General features: G+C 35.2%; 1 protein-coding gene and 1 pseudogene across 1 annotated transcript; one reads left to right on the forward strand and one right to left on the reverse strand.

Annotated features, from left to right (window-relative positions):
• Positions 1–1,883: 1,883 nt before the first annotated feature.
• LOC131395628 (olfactory receptor 5T1-like) lies at positions 1,884–2,997 on the reverse strand. The gene has a single exon (XM_058527485.1). The coding sequence runs from the start codon at positions 2,950–2,952 to the stop codon at positions 1,960–1,962; it is 993 nt and encodes a 330-aa protein (XP_058383468.1). The 5' UTR covers positions 2,953–2,997; the 3' UTR covers positions 1,884–1,959.
• Positions 2,998–13,580: 10,583 nt separating this feature from the next.
• LOC131395367 (olfactory receptor 10AG1-like) lies at positions 13,581–14,536 on the forward strand (annotated as a pseudogene).
• Positions 14,537–17,643: the final 3,107 nt, after the last annotated feature.

Consider the following 17,643-nt stretch of genomic DNA (forward strand, 5'->3'; position numbering starts at 1 on the left):
AACCTGAGGGGTGACTCAGGGGTCTCAAGGATTTGTGAGCTTGTTTTGCAGGAGAAAGAGAATGCCTTCAGGGAGGTTGCTGCAATCACAGGAAGGCCGGCCCTCAGCAGCCATTGATGCCCAGAAGTCAGACTGCCCAGAGGCTTATCAGGAGTGACCCCTTTGTTTCCCTGAAGTCCTTCCTGCCACGCCCCTTAGCTCTATAAAACTCCCCCTGCTTTCTGTTCTAGGGGAGGTGGATTTGAGCCGACCCAGGCTCCCACCTACTTGTTTTAGCCAATTCAAATAAACCTTTCTCATCTCCAAGCACCGATGTCTCAGTGTTTGGCTTGCTGGGCATCGGGCACACGAATTTGAGATTAAGAGGTTCGGTATCACAAAGCCTTCCAAACACGGGAAAGGAAATGCAGAAAAATTGTGGGGGGAATTTATTGTGGTAAGAGGAACTTTGTGTGTGTATTGCTGAAGTGTTACTTAAACTTAATAATCGCACTTTAGGGAAATATCCTAAGGTTATACTCTATTTTCTAGGAGACTGTTCTGTTGGTACTACATGGGTTTTTACAAAATGTAATAATAATAATAACAATAATTGATGATGATGAAATAAAGTAAAGAAGAAAAAAGCACTACCACTTACAATAAACTTTGAAGAAGACATGTCTTGCAATGCAAATAAGGTCTGTTGGCAAGAGAGACAGGGCTGAACACGTGCATAGTAAAGCCTCTCTTCTGTGCCTTGGTCCACAGGCCTGGACACTGAGGGGTAGGAGTCAAGAAAAGCCTAAGCCCCGTAGGAAAACCCATAAAGATGGCCGGGGCTTAGTTGTGGGAAGAGGCCAATCTGCCAGCCAGTCGTACCTTATTTTCTGATGTGCTTGTATTTTGTCACTCTTGAGTTTAAGTATAATCCTGACAAATGCTAATGCCTAGTGTCTGTGAAAAAGAATGGGTTTAATGTCCATACTCTGGATGAAATAATGAAATAATAAAAGGAGGAGAAATGCACCCTCACAAACAACATGATAATGGACATCAGGAATTTGAACACATTCTCTGTGGTCCTTGAACCACAGGTTGGAATTAGATTGCTGCAGACACATTAATCTAAGGATGGAGCAGAGTGCTTTGAACTGGAGTCAGATGCAAATGACCCCATGGAGAGTGGATTGGGATTATGTGAGCTGTGGTTTATCATCGGTTAGGTGGTATTTGCTCAAGTAGGCAGATATAAAGCTACTTATGATTTCAACTATGGGAGCCTGTCCAATTTGAGTGATATGGAGATGAAAGATAATACTTACAATTTAATGTAAAGGTTACATACATATATGTCTGTGTGCATATGTGTAAATAAATCAATATTTGTATGTTGAAATCTTAACCCTCAGCACCTCAGAATGTAACTGTATTTGGAGATAGAGTCTTTGAGGAGATAATTATCTTAAAATTAGGCATTTAAGGTGGGCCTTAATCCAATATGACTGTTGGCCTTATAAGAGGAGGAGATCATGATGTGAATATTCAGAGAGAACAGATCACGTGAAGACATAAGGAGAAGATGGTCATCTGCAAGCCAGGGAGAGAAAGCCTTCAGAAGAAGTCAACCTAGCCAAGACCTCAATCTAAAAGCCTAGGATCCAGAAGAGAGAAAATAAATTTCTGTGGTTTTAGCAATCCAGTCTTTGGTACTCTTTTGTGGCAGCCGTGGCAAAATAATACAATCAGTGTCAGCATATATATGTATGTATGTGTGCATATATATATAAACTAAGAAGCAGATGGATGACAGTTTTCTGCATGTGTGAAGACTGCATAGATATTGGGTTGACTATGATCTTTATTTAAAAATTTCTGAGAGGAACAGAAAGAAACTATCAAACTAAGAAAAACACTTTATTCATAACGTTTTGATATGGAGACAATGAACATTAATCTTAATTGGTTTCAATTTAACATTTAGTGTGAAGAGTATACTTTATTGATAAACAAATTTTTCCCAAACACTCTCTTCACTGCCTCCTTTACATCTTTGTTCCTTAAACTGTAGATGATGGGATTCAGCATGGGGATGGCAATGCTGTAAAAAATCGACACTATCATATCCCGGTCCAAAGAGTAGCTGGAACTTGGTCTCACATACATGGAGAAGACTGTTCCATAGTAAAGTGACACTCCAGTTAGGTGAGAGCCATATGTAGAAAAGACTTTTCGTCTCCCTTCAGCAGAATGCATCCTCAGAATGGCCACCAGAATGAAACCATAGGAGACCAGGACAATCAAGATAGTGACTATCTCAATAACGCCCGTAAAGTAGAACACTAGAAGATGGTTTTTGCTTGTGTCAGAACAAGAAATGGCGAGGACAGGAGGGATGTCACAAAAAAAATGTCTAATTTCATTGGATGCACAGAAGGATAGAGTAAATGCCGCCCCTGTGTGCACCGAAGCGTTCAAAATGCCACAAAGATAGGAAACAATGATGAGTGGCACATAGACCCTGGGTGACATGTTGACTGAATACAGCAGAGGGTTGTAGATTGCTACATAGCGATCATATGCCATTGCAGCCAGGAGAAAGCATTCTGTGGTCCCAAATGTAACATAGAAAAACATCTGTGCTGCACATCCAAGGAATGAAATAGTTTTATTCTCTGCTAAGAAATTGATTAACAATTTTGGAGTGACAACTGAAGAATGGCAGGCATCCAGGAATGATAACACACTCAGAAAATAGTACGTAGGGTTGTGCAGCCGGGAATCCCCAATGACCAATACAACCAGTCCCAAATTTCCTACCAGAGTGAAAAGATAGATTGCTAGAAAGAGCAAAAATAGGAAGACTTGCACCTCAAAATCCCCTATGAAGCCCATCAATACAAACACGGTGACTTCACTCACATTCTTCACGTGGATCGTGTATAAATCTACATCTGATGGCAACCCCGACATTTCAGTTATTTATATGTTCTAAATGTGATCTTTTTGCAAATAGAACCCACCCAATTTCGTCCTCATGTTTGCTTCTGAGAGGGCCTGTTGGAATCCTTGGCAGTGAGGGAATAGGCAGTGAGGAAGAAGTTGGGTCCACGTGGATGTGTTACCCTGTATAAATAAGTAAAGAAACTATTTCATTCAGTTGTTTGGTTAAGTCTGTCATGTTAAAAAAAGCCAATTTACTTGGTTTAATTTTTAGTTTATTTTCTGTTAAATTTACTCCCTCCTGTCTTCCTATTACATCATCTTAAAATTCACAAAGACAAATGGATATACAAATTTTTAAATCAGAAAGTATTATCATAGAAAGTATTACACATCTGAGTACTAACCCTAGATTTTCTACAGTGTGCATGAAATGCCTCTCCTTAATGTTCATAAATAATAAAATGGGAGCAAATACACTTACCTCACAAGATTGGGTTGAAATAAATTATAAAATCAGTGTGAAAAATTATTTAAATCTTAAAATAGTCCCGGATGGCTAGAAAATGCAATGAGTTAAACTTACTTTTCAACTTGTTGTACGAAGCTGTCTTCTCCAACCAAACCGTTTGATATCTTTTCTGGCTATTTTCCCATTTCCTTAGGACTTCTAGAACAGTGGTGAACAGAACAATAAATGTTATTCTGGAGGTAGATACAACTTGTTTGCAAACAAAGACAGAGTATGGTGTTTTGTTTTGTTTTGTTTTTCAGTTTTCTTTCTTTGAAACACATAACACTGTGACCATTTTGTCCTCCACAAGTTATTCTCCTACTAATTTTTTTCAAATTTTAAGCAAATACCATTGTAAAATTTTTCTCTATACATATACTCTTTATCCCTGCAAAGTCGTTGGGTGTATTTTTGAGAAATATTTCTGTCAAAATCAATCATGGCCATTCTTTTAATATACTATAGTTTTTTAAGAAGTTTCTAAAATTTCTATAAAATAAATATTACCTAATAATAGATGACATGTTTATTATAGACACTATTGCTAACAGAATAAAATCATTATTTAAATCACAGTATTGTGTTTTATTTCTGGAATATTTCTCCATGTTGTCAAACTGTTTCTCCGTCAGTAGAGTATAAAGAAAGGAAAGTGCATGATAAACAAAAAGTTAAAGAGTCACCTGTATCTGGACAGAAAGCCTCTACCATTGAAACATATTTAAATATTGCGTCTATTATATTTAGGAGCAGGGTGTCAGCATGGTGACTCATGTGTTTCCTTCAGCTTGTCACAGATCAAAATGTATTTAAAGGAATGAAAAATCTGCCGTGTGCAGGCCTGGCTGAATTCAGTGACCTACAGATGATTTATATTCCTAACATGGAACACACTACATTTTTGTCATATTGAGACGACCATGCAGCAAGAAGAGAATGAGCAAACTATCATTAGAAGGAAAAGAAAGTCACGTGTCTTCTTTTCCCAGGATGTACTCCCAGTTTTATGTGACAGATTTTCCTAATACATTGATTAAATAGCTTTTTAAGAGTGGGATTATGACGAAAAAGCTCATTTAATCCTTACAGAACTCGAGAGTAAAAAAATATAATTAAGCTAAATATTGATATTTATTTTAATTCAGAAAACTCACACATTATTCACGATAACTCACACTCCCAACTGAATTATAATAATTCTAGTTTAGTTTGAATGGTTCTGTTAATAAAATAACATAAATCCTCAATCGTTAACATAAAATATTGATGTATAGTTTAGGCATCACGAAAACTACATTTATGTTTACAAATTTCCTCATTTTTTCTCTTTCTTCCCCCATCTCTCCCTTTCTTTCTTTCCTCTCTCTCTTTCGAGAACACACAGAATACAAGCAAAAATATTTATTAAATTGAGTCAGGGACCAAAGAGGAACTGGGCAGATAGGAAGAAGCACAGTGAAAAGACATAACATGATGCAAGCAAATTTTGAGAAAGGCACCAATAGGAGGTCTACTAAAGGAATTCATTGCAAAATACATGTTAACTGACATACACAGGGGAGATTTAGCTACATTACAATTCTAACCGTTAGTTAACCGATGTATTTGAGATCAGACAACTGTGAGAGATTAAGTATATTATATTTAGAAGCTAAAACCCTGCATTAAAATCTCAGATCTAGCACCTGTTGACAGTATAACCTTGGAAAAGTAACTTTATTCTTCCAAACCAAACAATAACTAAGATTATCCAAATTTTCAGGCATATCTTGGGCACTACATGAACATGGTGTGATTTCAGAGTGCTTATTTATGAGATGCATTAAAATACTTTGTATTAAATTAAAGTGTTCGTTTTATGCGACAAGTGCAAATGATTGAAATAAGACATTCAAATTTTATTTAACTACAACAAAATAAATAGGTAGCTGTAATTTTTCCTCTAAGCATTGAGCAGTGAACTGGCTCCAAACCAGAAGCTAAGTATTTCTTATGTTAAATGTACGTATGCTTGTTATATGACAATATACATTAAAATACAATTCTCATGAGATTAAGCCCAATGAATCCCAATACTAAATGTTATCAGACACCTTAAAAATGCATCTTTGTCATTATATTCCAACTTTGGCATATCAGTAAAATAATAGTGTGTTTTCTTAAATTCCCCCGATAATTTGGTTCATAAATTTCTCATAACCCTCAATATCTCTGATCTTGTCTGTAGGGCAAGAAGGTGGTTTATGAATGGGGATATGTTTTATTCCCAATCCATTACAGCAATTATCCACCTCACCATAGTTCATTGAGAAAGGATAGACAAAACGTATGGGATTTATTTCTTTCATCCAAGGTGTTCTTTAGACAGGTATTTCTGTCAACTAATATTTAAGGAAATTGGAACTGATTGTGTTTACATTTAGTTGATTTCACGTTAAGAGATAGAGACTAGAAAGATAAAAATATAGATCCCAAATTTTTAAAAAAACATGATCATTCCAGAAAACTAAAATCAGTTCCTCAACCCTCATGAGGACAGTACTACAAACACCAATCTTGAGAAGAAGGAAAGCTGACACAGCGGCTACCGCATGTCGTTAAGTGGCTACTATAGGGTAGAAATTTTGTGTACGTTATCTTATGTAATCTGTACAGAAACCTGCAAACTAAATCACTCAGCATCCATTTATAGACGAGAAAACTGAGGACCAGCTAGACCTATAAGTTGACCAAGCTCACACAATAAATCTCTAGTAGAGCAAGGATTCAATCCAGGTTTCTGTGTTGCCACACATTAAACTATTTACACTTGACCATGCTGCAGTCTCATTGTGACATGCCATAATTCTGGAAATGTTGTGCCCTAGACATAATGCAAAATAACATCCTCATGTACCAGAATTCTTTTATAAACCCATCAAGCTTAAGTACCATGATATTGAAAAAAAAAAAAAAAAAAACTTGAAGTAGTTTCTAGGTAAATTAGCTAAATAATAAAATACACTTAAAATTCATTTGTATCTTTCCATGAGAAAAAAAATTATGATCCCCCAATAGCCTATACCCAGTGGCTGGTTGATAGATAATTTTCTCTCCATTTAATAATTTTTCTAAATTTTAAATATAGTCATTTATTTTTACTATCCTTATTCTGACTATTATCTTCCATCAAATAAATTAAAGCAAATTTCCAATTTAGAGCTCTATTGTCCTAAATGTTTTGAGAGTCTTTCCTATTTGCCCCCTTATGTTCCCTGGAGTTCTCTGATTTAATTTTTAATTCAATTCTGAAATAACTAGAAATGTCTCTCTCAAATTCAAATGTCAAAACATAGAATGTAGTTTTACATTCAAGGTTATAGCTTCTAAAATATTTTGTCAGTGATAAAACACTTTGCTCTTACCTGTGGAAATGAACTGCTCACTCAATTAAGGTGTGCTATGAATCTTAAGCATTTGGACCCTTGTACCAGGTTCTCCAGCTCTTCTTGAAGTCTGCAGGGATGTTCCAAGGAGGAAACACACTCATCGTCTTCTGGGAAAGAAAAGTAACAAGATGATTTTGTTTTTTTCCACAGTAAACAAGTGAAGGGTTCTGGAGAAATGAACAATATAATAAGAAATGATTACATGAATGATCTTTGGTCTCTAGTATATAATGATCCCTCAGTGGAAAAGGAATATGCATAGGAGTGGAAAAGAAATCTAATGATATGAACATAGTTCCAGCTCTGATACTAAATAACTATGTGCCATTGGATTCATGACTTAAATTCTCTGAAATCCAGTGTTCTCTACCTGGGAAAATAATCTGTTTACTGCTCTCAAAATCCTGTAAACATGAAATAATAAGAAAGCATAACCTATGATAGAATTCGTAATCACTTACATGTTACTATAACTGCTAAAGTGCTACAGTTCTAAGTGTGAGAGATACAGTTAAGCTCATTGAGAGTTTAATAGAGGAGATAAGATATGAACACATGAATAGGAAGTATTGACAAGGGGGATGGGACAAAATACAGATAACTATAATATTTGATGTAAAAGAACATCAGATATTAGAGATCTGGAGGAGATCAAGGTCAGGCTTTTGGAGTAGTATGGTCGTGTCTTTACTTGGGGATTCCACATACTAATCTATAGATTAGTACCTGGCAATGTACTTAAAGAATTTTTGAAAAAATTGTGAAAAATAGATGCCTGAGCCCTAAACCCTGAGATTCTAAATTAGTAGTTGGGCAATGTTGGCCATGGAATCTGAATGTTAAGAAAAAGACAAAGGAAAGAAAGAAAGAATAGAAGAAAGGAAGGAAAGAAAGGAGGGAGGGAGGAAGCAAAGAAAGAAAAATGATATTTGTAGACAGCCCAATTGCGAACAAAGTACCTATTATGTAAATGCAATCTCAAATCATGTACCTATTCAAAGTAACCCTAATTAAAATTAAAGAGGCATTTTGCAGAAATTGATAAGATTATTCTACAATTTCTAATGAAAACGCAAAGGAACTAAGGTAGTCAAACCAGTTATGAAAAAGAAGACTAGTGTTGAAGGATTCATATAATTTTATTTCAAGATTGTCCACCAAGTTATAATAGGCAAGAGAGTGTGGCGTTGATGACAAGATAGCCATCTAAACTTATGGAACAATATACAATTTTCAGAAATAAATTCACATGATATACTCAATGGATTTTTCACAAAATTGCTAAGGAAAATCCATGGAAGAAGGACAGTCTTTTTTTAAAAATGACATTGAATCTGTAGAACAGCCTCATGCCACAAAAAAGAGACATGGACTCATTCTTTGCACCATATATAAACCTTGTCTCAAAATGAATCTTAAACCTTAACATAGGACCTAATACTATAACATTTCTAGAGAAAACATAAGACAGCATTTGTGTAACCATGAGTTAGTCACACATTTTTATATAAAACACAAAATGCATGAATCATAGGAGAAAAATTGTAAAATGTTCTTCATCACAATTAATTCTTCTGCTTTGTAAAAGACACTGTTGAGGGAATGAAGAAGCCAGCCACAGACTTTTACCAAATATTTGCTAAACAGCTGTCCAATGAAGAACATGTATCCAGAATATATAAAGAACTCTAAAAACTCAATAATACGAAAAAACAGAAAAGATAAACAATAAAATAACGGACATAACCTTGAACAGATACTTCACCAGAGAAGATACACAGATGGCAACCCAGTGCATTAAAAATCTGTTCAATACCATTTTTGTGATTAGGGAAATACAAGTTAAAACCACGATGTGATCCCATACATGTATCAGAATGACTAGAATGTTTAAAGTATGGTAATAAATGACAATACCAAGTGCTGACAAGGGTACAGAGCAACTGGAGCTCTCATCCACTGCTGGTAGACAACAAAATGGTGCAGCCGCTTCAGAAAACAGTCTGATAGTTTCCTATGAAGTGAAACACACACTGACCACGTGACCCAGCAATCTCACTCCGAGTTATTTACCCAAGACAGGAAGGAAACATATGTCCACACAATTACCTGGATGCCGGTATCTATAACAGCTTTACTCACTCTATTCCAAAACTGGAAATACTCCAAATGTCCATCAACTGATGGATGGATGAACTAACTGTGAACACCCATCATCTTGACTCATTCCTGAGCTTGCTGTTTTATGATGGACTCTCTGATATATTCATGGTGGTTGTGTTGCCAATAAGAAACTAATTTTTCATCAGATCTCATATTTAGCAGACTAGTCTACTGTCCCCAACAAATTCACTGGTGATTAAGGACTGTTTTACTTAAAAATTATCTCTTATTTAATAATTGATGTCCTAATACTATTTCCCTACAAGTCATTATAACCATCCTTGTTTCTTTCCCATTTATTTAGCTATCATGGTACTTTTTTTTTTTTTTTCCAAAAGACATCAGCTAATATAGAGTAAGGTATGGTAAGCCTCTGGAGAATAATTTCTAATGACTCTAGCTTATATTTTCACAAGCTTTACCCAGTCAACACATTGATGTTACCTCTTTCTGATTTAAAAATTAACCTATGATTAATATAAGGACAGACTAAGAATAGAGCCTTCACACAAAGATATTGTAGAGGATTTCAGATGTGGTAATGAATCTTTTAACTGTTTCCACCCCCTAAACGAGCAGAGATGGAGACAGCCCTTAGGAGAAATTGGAACTAGTTATCTGAACAAGGTCAGGATTGTTTTGTCATCTCTCTGTTCTGCTTCTGTACCTGTTTTCCTGATTCTCTGTAGAAAAGCTTTGACTGTAGGGCAGAATCATAATAGTGACATGCCCAGAGTTTTATACCTTATTCTTTACTAATACAAAAAATATGAATGCATCTTTGCATTTTCAGAGAAATAATATGATGTAGAGTTAACTATTTTGCCACAATATGGAATCACCTGTTCTCCAAGATTTCTTGCCTGAACTATTAATTATTTTTGTGGAGAATAGCAATAGAAATTAAAATTAAGATGCTAGGGATATTCATTGCATTATTTTGCCAAGTCTTTCGAGTTGAGCATGTTGACACTTGAACAGAGAGAATCATTATACTGCCCAAACAAATTGCAAGAAGTTACCACTAAGAACAGCAAGTTTGTCTTTTTTTCCTTCAGATGTTTCCTATTAAAATACTGGCAACTTATTTGGATTCATTTTCAATCAAACTGGACTGGTAAATGATGAGTCTTTTTTTTTTTAATCTATCTCTCTTTTAGCATAATATTTGCTCAGATTGCTTATTTTTGGCATAACCTTAATTTATCCAGCTAGTTCTTTCATTGTCTAAATAGATATCACCACATAAGTAATACCATCTAAATAAAAACCCCAAACATACAAATGAATTAAGGCGATAATTTGTTACTGCCTTTTTACCTTATAAAATGAGAATTACTGATGATCAAATGGCTATATATAGTGTCAATCTAAAATACATAAGTATTTACCATAAATTACTCTGCTGTGTAAATTTCATGTTAAAACTTAAATATAGAGGTATACACGTTACAGCATGCTATTTTGTGTTTTAAACTTGATTTAAAAACAGGTGAAATTTAAATTTGCATATAGGAGAAACACACTGTTAGTGACCAAGAGTGAGGACTGTGACAGAGTCTGGCTTGATGCTCTCCAGATATATTTCTGTTTCTTTGACATACAGTAAACAAGATTCCCTAGACCCCTCATGTCAATGTTAGACCACGTGATCAGCTTCTACAACAGCATATGGGTAGAAGTGATATGTCTATTACGTGTGGAGGCTTTCAAGAGTGCATTTGTTTCCTTATTTTCTGTCCGTCTTTAATTCTCAGCTCTCTGAATGCTGAAGATCCCATAGGGAACTGCAAAGGGGAACTAGGAATGAGTGGGACTCAGATGAAAGGAAGCAGAGTTTCTTAATCACTGACTGCAAAACTGTACTGTGTTATGAGTGTAAGATGTCTCTTTATTTTGTTAAGCCACTGATACATCTGAGATGTTGTTTCAGTTTTTAGATTTTTTTGCAGGAGATGGAGATATTTAATTGAATAAAGAAATATCCAGTTCTCCATCTGAATGATAGGCTAGGGATTAGGTCAGTCTGCTCTGATGGTGGATGGATATTCAATTTGTCTCAGCCTGTAACTGACAAGCTTATCTGAAGTAAATCAAGAGTGTAGTTCTCATTTGTAGATAAACATGAAAGAAGCCGCTACACAGATACTGAATCAGTCGTAATAAAGCATACAGAGGGGCAATGTAGGAGAGGCATGCTGTAGTAAGGAGAAGCAGGCTTAAAATTCAAAAAGAAATGCAATTTAAAAACACATTGTCAAACAGTCCAAGAACTCCATAACGGGAAAGAACAAATGTAATTACATGTAGAAGTGGCTATAGGGCTTGCAACTTCATGCCTGATAATTTTATTTCCATACCTGCCTAGAAGTAGTTGAATTGGGAAAATGATTTTGAAAGGAAAGTTTCTTACTTTTTTCTTTTTCTGTCTCAATCTTTTCTAAAATTACATTTTCAATCAGCTAGATAACTTCTCTGATGCCCAAGTAGACATCATAACATGAATGATACATCCAGACTTTTGTCAGCAGACACTACATGCTTTAATTTTAACAAAAGTTAATCTAGGAAGGAGTATTCCACCAAGAGACCAAGCAAATCATGTTCATGTGATGAAACATGTGACACATTTTTCTAAAAGCGTGGATGATCCATATCTGGATGAATTATGGAAATAAGAGTAAAGAAGGCAAAAATCAACACCAATTGCCATAGGTCTGAAATACAATTGATGGAAAGATTTTTAACTTTTTCCTGAAAGTAATACTAGACGATTAGGGGATACTTCCCCACCAGGGACCCCCACCCATCCACCAGGGGACTCCCCTATAGTGGGGGAACTTTATGCCACGAAGAGGCTGAAGAGAAGGACAGGTCATCTACAGAGACAGTAGTTTTAAAAATTAAAACTGGATGATTCCCAAAACGAAGCAGTCTTCTGGAAATTAAATTGACACACAAGAGAAGATGTCCTCCGGGTGCGCATGACTGCGTCCTATTTAAGGGCAGCTAATATTTGAAGCTAGCAAGGATATTGTGAAGCTAGCAAGAATTACAGAGACTTCCTGACATGAAAGAACTTAAAAAGTTTATAGGTTAAAAAAACACCTACACTCAGATAGTTTCATGCCAATCTATAAAGGTAAGCTATAATTGTGTCAGACTATTTTATATAAGGATAGTTCTAAATTTGAGGATCAACGTACAGAGAATAAAACAGAAAAGCATGAAAATCTGAGATTTTTATCTGAAAATGAGTGAACTACTTAAGATAACTCATATAGTTCTTAACTTTCTCAATTATAAAGTAAAATAAAATTAGACATATTTAAAATAATGATATTTATAACAAAAATTATTCACTTAAAGTAATTTCAAAGACTAGTACAAATGGAAATATAGAAATATGAGAGAATATTTGCTCAGTTTTAGTTGTCAGAGTATTAAGGCAAAAATATCAGCTGATGAAGCTAGAAGGTAGAGACAGATACAGTAGATATGATGAGATAGGAAAACATATAATATTTGTTTTGGAAAGTTGGAGAACAAATATTAATACAGTGTAATGGGAACTGTCAAACAGTGTTGACTGCCTGATATCGGATGACATTAATGTGATGTGATGTGTGTGTTTGTTTTTCTTCAGTCTCATTCATATGCTCCAGCCATTTGCATGCCCAAAGTAAAAAAAAAAAAAAAAAATTCAGTTTAATCAGTTACACTTTATTAGGCACAATTACGAAGGGAACATAGAAGTAGGGAATTGTATTTGGTTGCAAGGAAATTACATGACAATGGATCATAAAATCTTATATAGGTATGGAGAGAAACAGGAAAAAAATATTGCGGTGTATGGGTTACATTCTTGATTGAGTTAAAAGTTAATTGATACTTATCATACACTGTATAAGGGGTAATAGGGAAAGTTATTGAAGAACATGATGGGATTAATGTTTTCCATATTTAGCATAAGTTATGGGAGAGGTACATAGGGTGGAGTGATAACATTGCATATATTTATTCCCTCAAAAACAAAGGATTGGTTTAAGAAAATGGATTTTCATCGGAATATAAATGCGAGGACCTAAAACTCATTTTGAAGAAGAATTAAACAAAAGCTTTATGGGAAATGATTTGAAATGAAAGAAGATGGAATAAGTCAACCAACACAAAAAAATGATGAACTCAAACAAAAACAATAGAAAAAGCTTGTTTCACAATTCCATGCTTTAAATAATAGAGTGATTAGATATTATTAGACATAATAATTATATATTATTCTTTCACAATAAACTCTAAATAACAATGCACACTTCTCATTATATTTGGTATCATTACATCCAAGTATGAAAAATATATATTAAGATTTTATTTCTGGGATTGATTTTAATTGCACGTCAGTTCATTTCTGAATTTTCAAATCCCTTTTCCTAGAAACAGAGCAAAGTAATGGTGGAAAAAGTTTAAGAGATTATATAGATACATTTATGTATCCATCCAGTTAATAGAAGAGGAAAATGTGGTTCAAAAACACTAGTGAATTAACCATCTTGAATTTACTATATCTGCAGATGAAGAACAAATTAAAAACAGAAGAATCAAATATCACCACAAAGACAGAATTTGTTCTCTTGGGGTTTTCTGATATTCCCAATCTCCAATGGATTCTTTTTGGGATGTTTTTAGTCATCTATCTGAGTATCCTGATGAGCAATAGCATCATAATACTGATAACAAGAATTGACTCTGCTCTCCAGACCCCCATGTATTTTTTTCTTAGCAATTTCTCCTTTCTAGAAATTTGTTATGTCACCGTCACTATCCTAAGATTGCTCATGGACCTTTTGACCCAGAAAGGAAGCATATTTTCTTGGCCTGTGCTACACAAATGTGCTTTGTCCTTATGCTTGGAGTCTCAGAGTGTCTCCTTCTGGCAGTGATGGCCTATGACCGCTATGTGGCCATTTGTGACCCTCTGCACTATCCTCTAGTCATGAACCACAAGGTCTGTGTCCAGCTGGTGGCTGCCTCCTGGATCAGTGGAGTTTCAGCTGTAATCGGGCAAACATGTCAGATTTTCTCTCTGCCCTTCTGTGGGTCTAGCAGAATTAATCATTTCTTCTGTGACATCCCCCCAGTACTCAAGCTTGCTTGTGGAGACACATTTGTGAATGAGATACCAGTCTATGTAGCTGCAGTAGTGTTTATTATGGTTCCACTTCTTTTGATTGTTGTGTCCTATGGCAAAATTATCTCCAACATTCTGAAATTGTCATCAGCCAGCGGGAGGGCTAAAGCCTTCTCCACTTGTTCTTCTCACCTGATAGTTGTAGTCTTATTCTATGGAACGGCTACTATCACTTATTTACAACACAAACCTAATCAGTCTGAAAGACTCGGGAAACTGATCTCTCTTTTCTACACCGTTTTGCCCCCAACATTGAATCCTATTATATATACGCTGAGGAACAAAGACATTATGGTGGCACTGAGAAAACTATTCAGTTAACATTGACTCAAACACTGGAAATTATAGAAAGAATTTGCTAATATGTAGATACAATGTAAAATATCTTCTACTTTTGCTCCTATGTTCCTAAATAATGATAATTAATATCATCATAGCAGCATCACATTATGTTATGGGACCTTAGATTCATAGGATTAAAATAAGGGCTTCTGTATAATCAAAGCAAAAATTATCTCAATTGCAATGATCTAATTTGAAGATCCATCTTTCCCCTCACTGTGAACTAGTGAGTTAAGAGATTGTCTGAGCAATACAATGTTAGTTAACCTAGTGTGTCATATAACCAAGAATTAGGGTCATGTTCTGTGATAAATTTTCTTTAACTTTCCCATTCTTTCAGATATATTTGCTGTCCTTGTCTGTACCTATGAGTGGACTCAGCCAATGAGAAAAACCAGCAGCAGCTGAGATGGCGGAAGCAAGGGAATCTTAGTCTTTTCTTTGCATTTTTCCTTGTTTCTATCTCATTGCTGTCCATGTTGCCTTAAGACTACAAACCCTGAGAGTGTTCCCTCCTCTATTATCCCAGCACTTTCTGTTCTCTGGTAACATCATTCTTTCCCCTTGTTACTACAGGTTTTGCTTTGCTAATATCTATTTAGTATCAGAAGTTACCCAAATTTTCTTTTAAATTGTTTTTTTCCACCCAAAGCCCCAGTAGATAGTTGTATGTCATAGTTGCACATCCTTCTAGTTGCTGTATGTGGGACGCGGCCGCAGCATGGCCGGAGAAGCAGTGCCTCGGTGCGAGCCCGGGATCCGAACCCCGGGCCGCCAGTAGTGGAGTGCGCACACTTAACTGCTAAGCCACGGGGCCGGCCCCCCCAATTTTCACTATGAGCTATCCATATAGGTGTGCAGTGAGTTGAATATTGGCCCCTCTAAATATATGTCCCTCTAGAACCTGTAAATGTGACCTTATTTGGGGAAAAAAAGGCCTTTGCACTTGTAATTAAGCCAAGGATTTTGAAATGAGATCATCCTGGTTGAATGTGGGCACTAGATCCTGTGACCAGTGTCCTAATGAGACAGAATGGCAGAGTAAGTTTAGAAAATAAATACAGAGACACAGAGAACATCACGTGAATATGGAGCAGAGATTGGAATGACGCGGTGATGAACCAAGGAAGGTCAAGAGCCACCGAAAGCTGGAAGAAGCGAGGAAGGATCCTTCCTTAGAGCCTTCGGAGGGAGGAAGACCCTGCAAACCCTGTGATTTGGACTCTGGCTTCTAGATCTGTGAGAGACTAAATTTCTGTTCTTTTAAGCCACTCAACTTGTGGTACTTTGTTACAGCAGATCTAAGAAAGTAATATACCATGTAAATAGTCTTTTCATTGAAGTGCTTTTATGTGAATTCTCTGGAATGAATTCTGTGTCTTTTGGGGGCAGTAATTTTGCATTTTTTTCTTATGAAAGAAAAATCGGAATACTTATCTTTTTATTTTAAAAACTGTAACAATGAAACCTCATCTTGTAGAAATAATATCTGTCCAAGAATTATTATTACATGTGTTTAAGAAGGTTTATCGAACATGTATTTGTTCAAGAATGTTTATTAAATATTTTACAGTGCAAAAGAAAACTGGAAGCAAAGATGAGGTAATCTCAGTTGGAAAGTGTTAAGACACTGGAGTACAGTGTTTTAGAGCCCTTTGCTGAAGAAATTCCAAGCTTTCTCAACATGTGAGAAAGAATGTAAATGTATGTATAAAACATAATTCTATTTTTGTAAAACAAAGAAAGATAGCACTCCATAATTTCACATAACATTTTACATGTGCATGTCGGTAGTGCGTGTGTATGCATGTTAGCAGTATCTGGGAGGATGCGGATTAGAAGAGAATTTTGGCTTCCTCACACTAGCAGAATTTCAAGTAATGTCTGATTCATTTATTATATTTTATTTCTAGTTTGGACTTATTACAAAGAGAATGTAATATGTAAATCACAGGAAATAATAACTTTTTATTCAGAAAACATAAAACTACATAGCAAAGAAAATTCTTACATTTCTCCCTTTCTTATTGCTACAAAATGTCTTAAAGAATATTTAACATCTAGCAGAGAAATTTCAGTATCAGTCAAATTACCTTTAATTTTTGAAAGAAGCAACAGATTTTTTATGAACTAAAAGGAATTAGAATATATAACATTTAGAGTATTTTTTTTAAATTACTAAGAGACCTTTAACAATGGATACAGTGATGAATAAATTTAAGATTATAAAAAAGGATATACATAAAAATGAATGATTGTCAGTAAGCATTGAATGATGATAAATGAAAGAATTCTCAAATCAAAAAAAGAAAGAGAAAAATGTCAAGAAGTATTGACTCAATGAAGGGATTTTCAGTACTTGACAAATCAGAAAAATAATAAACAATATAAAAAATTATACAAATACAGACAAATATGATTTTTGGATCTTTTGCAAATCTAAAGAAAAAAAATGAATGTGTATGATTATCAGAGATTATGTAAGTGGTAATTTTATAAATTGGACATATATCTCTTTTTCAGTACCAAAAAATATGTATAAAAATGTTTTCATGTACTTGCTGACAATAATTTAAACTAATTCAAAATTACCAAAGTAAAAAAAAGCAAAAATGTAAATGCTTAAAAAAACACACTAAAAATGTTGGATATTAAAGCACTTAATAAATTAGGTTTATACGAAATAGCAAGTTGATAACATAAATTTATTTAAACTTAATGACAATAAAATAGATACGTTAAAACTTTGGGGATTTCACCATATCAATCCAAATAAGAAAATATATATCTCTGAATATGCCAAATAATTAAACAAATATTTCCAATCTGTAAAAACGTTATTAAACCTAAAAGAAAACAAACACATTTGCACTGTTTTCTCCGGTTTGATTATTTGAAAGGATTCACCAGACTCCACAGACCGTACTCACAAAATAATTTTAAGTATGGTCAAAGAACATGGTGCAGGGCCGGGGCCATGGCTTAGCAGTTAAGTGCACGCGCTCCGCTGCTGGCGGCCCGGGTTCGGATCCCGGGCGCGCACCGATGCACCGCTTCTCCGGCCATGCTGAGGCCGCGTCCCACAT

This window comes from Diceros bicornis, chromosome 31 (genome assembly GCF_020826845.1).
Source record: "Diceros bicornis minor isolate mBicDic1 chromosome 31, mDicBic1.mat.cur, whole genome shotgun sequence".
NCBI classification, from domain to species: domain Eukaryota; kingdom Metazoa; phylum Chordata; class Mammalia; order Perissodactyla; family Rhinocerotidae; genus Diceros; species Diceros bicornis.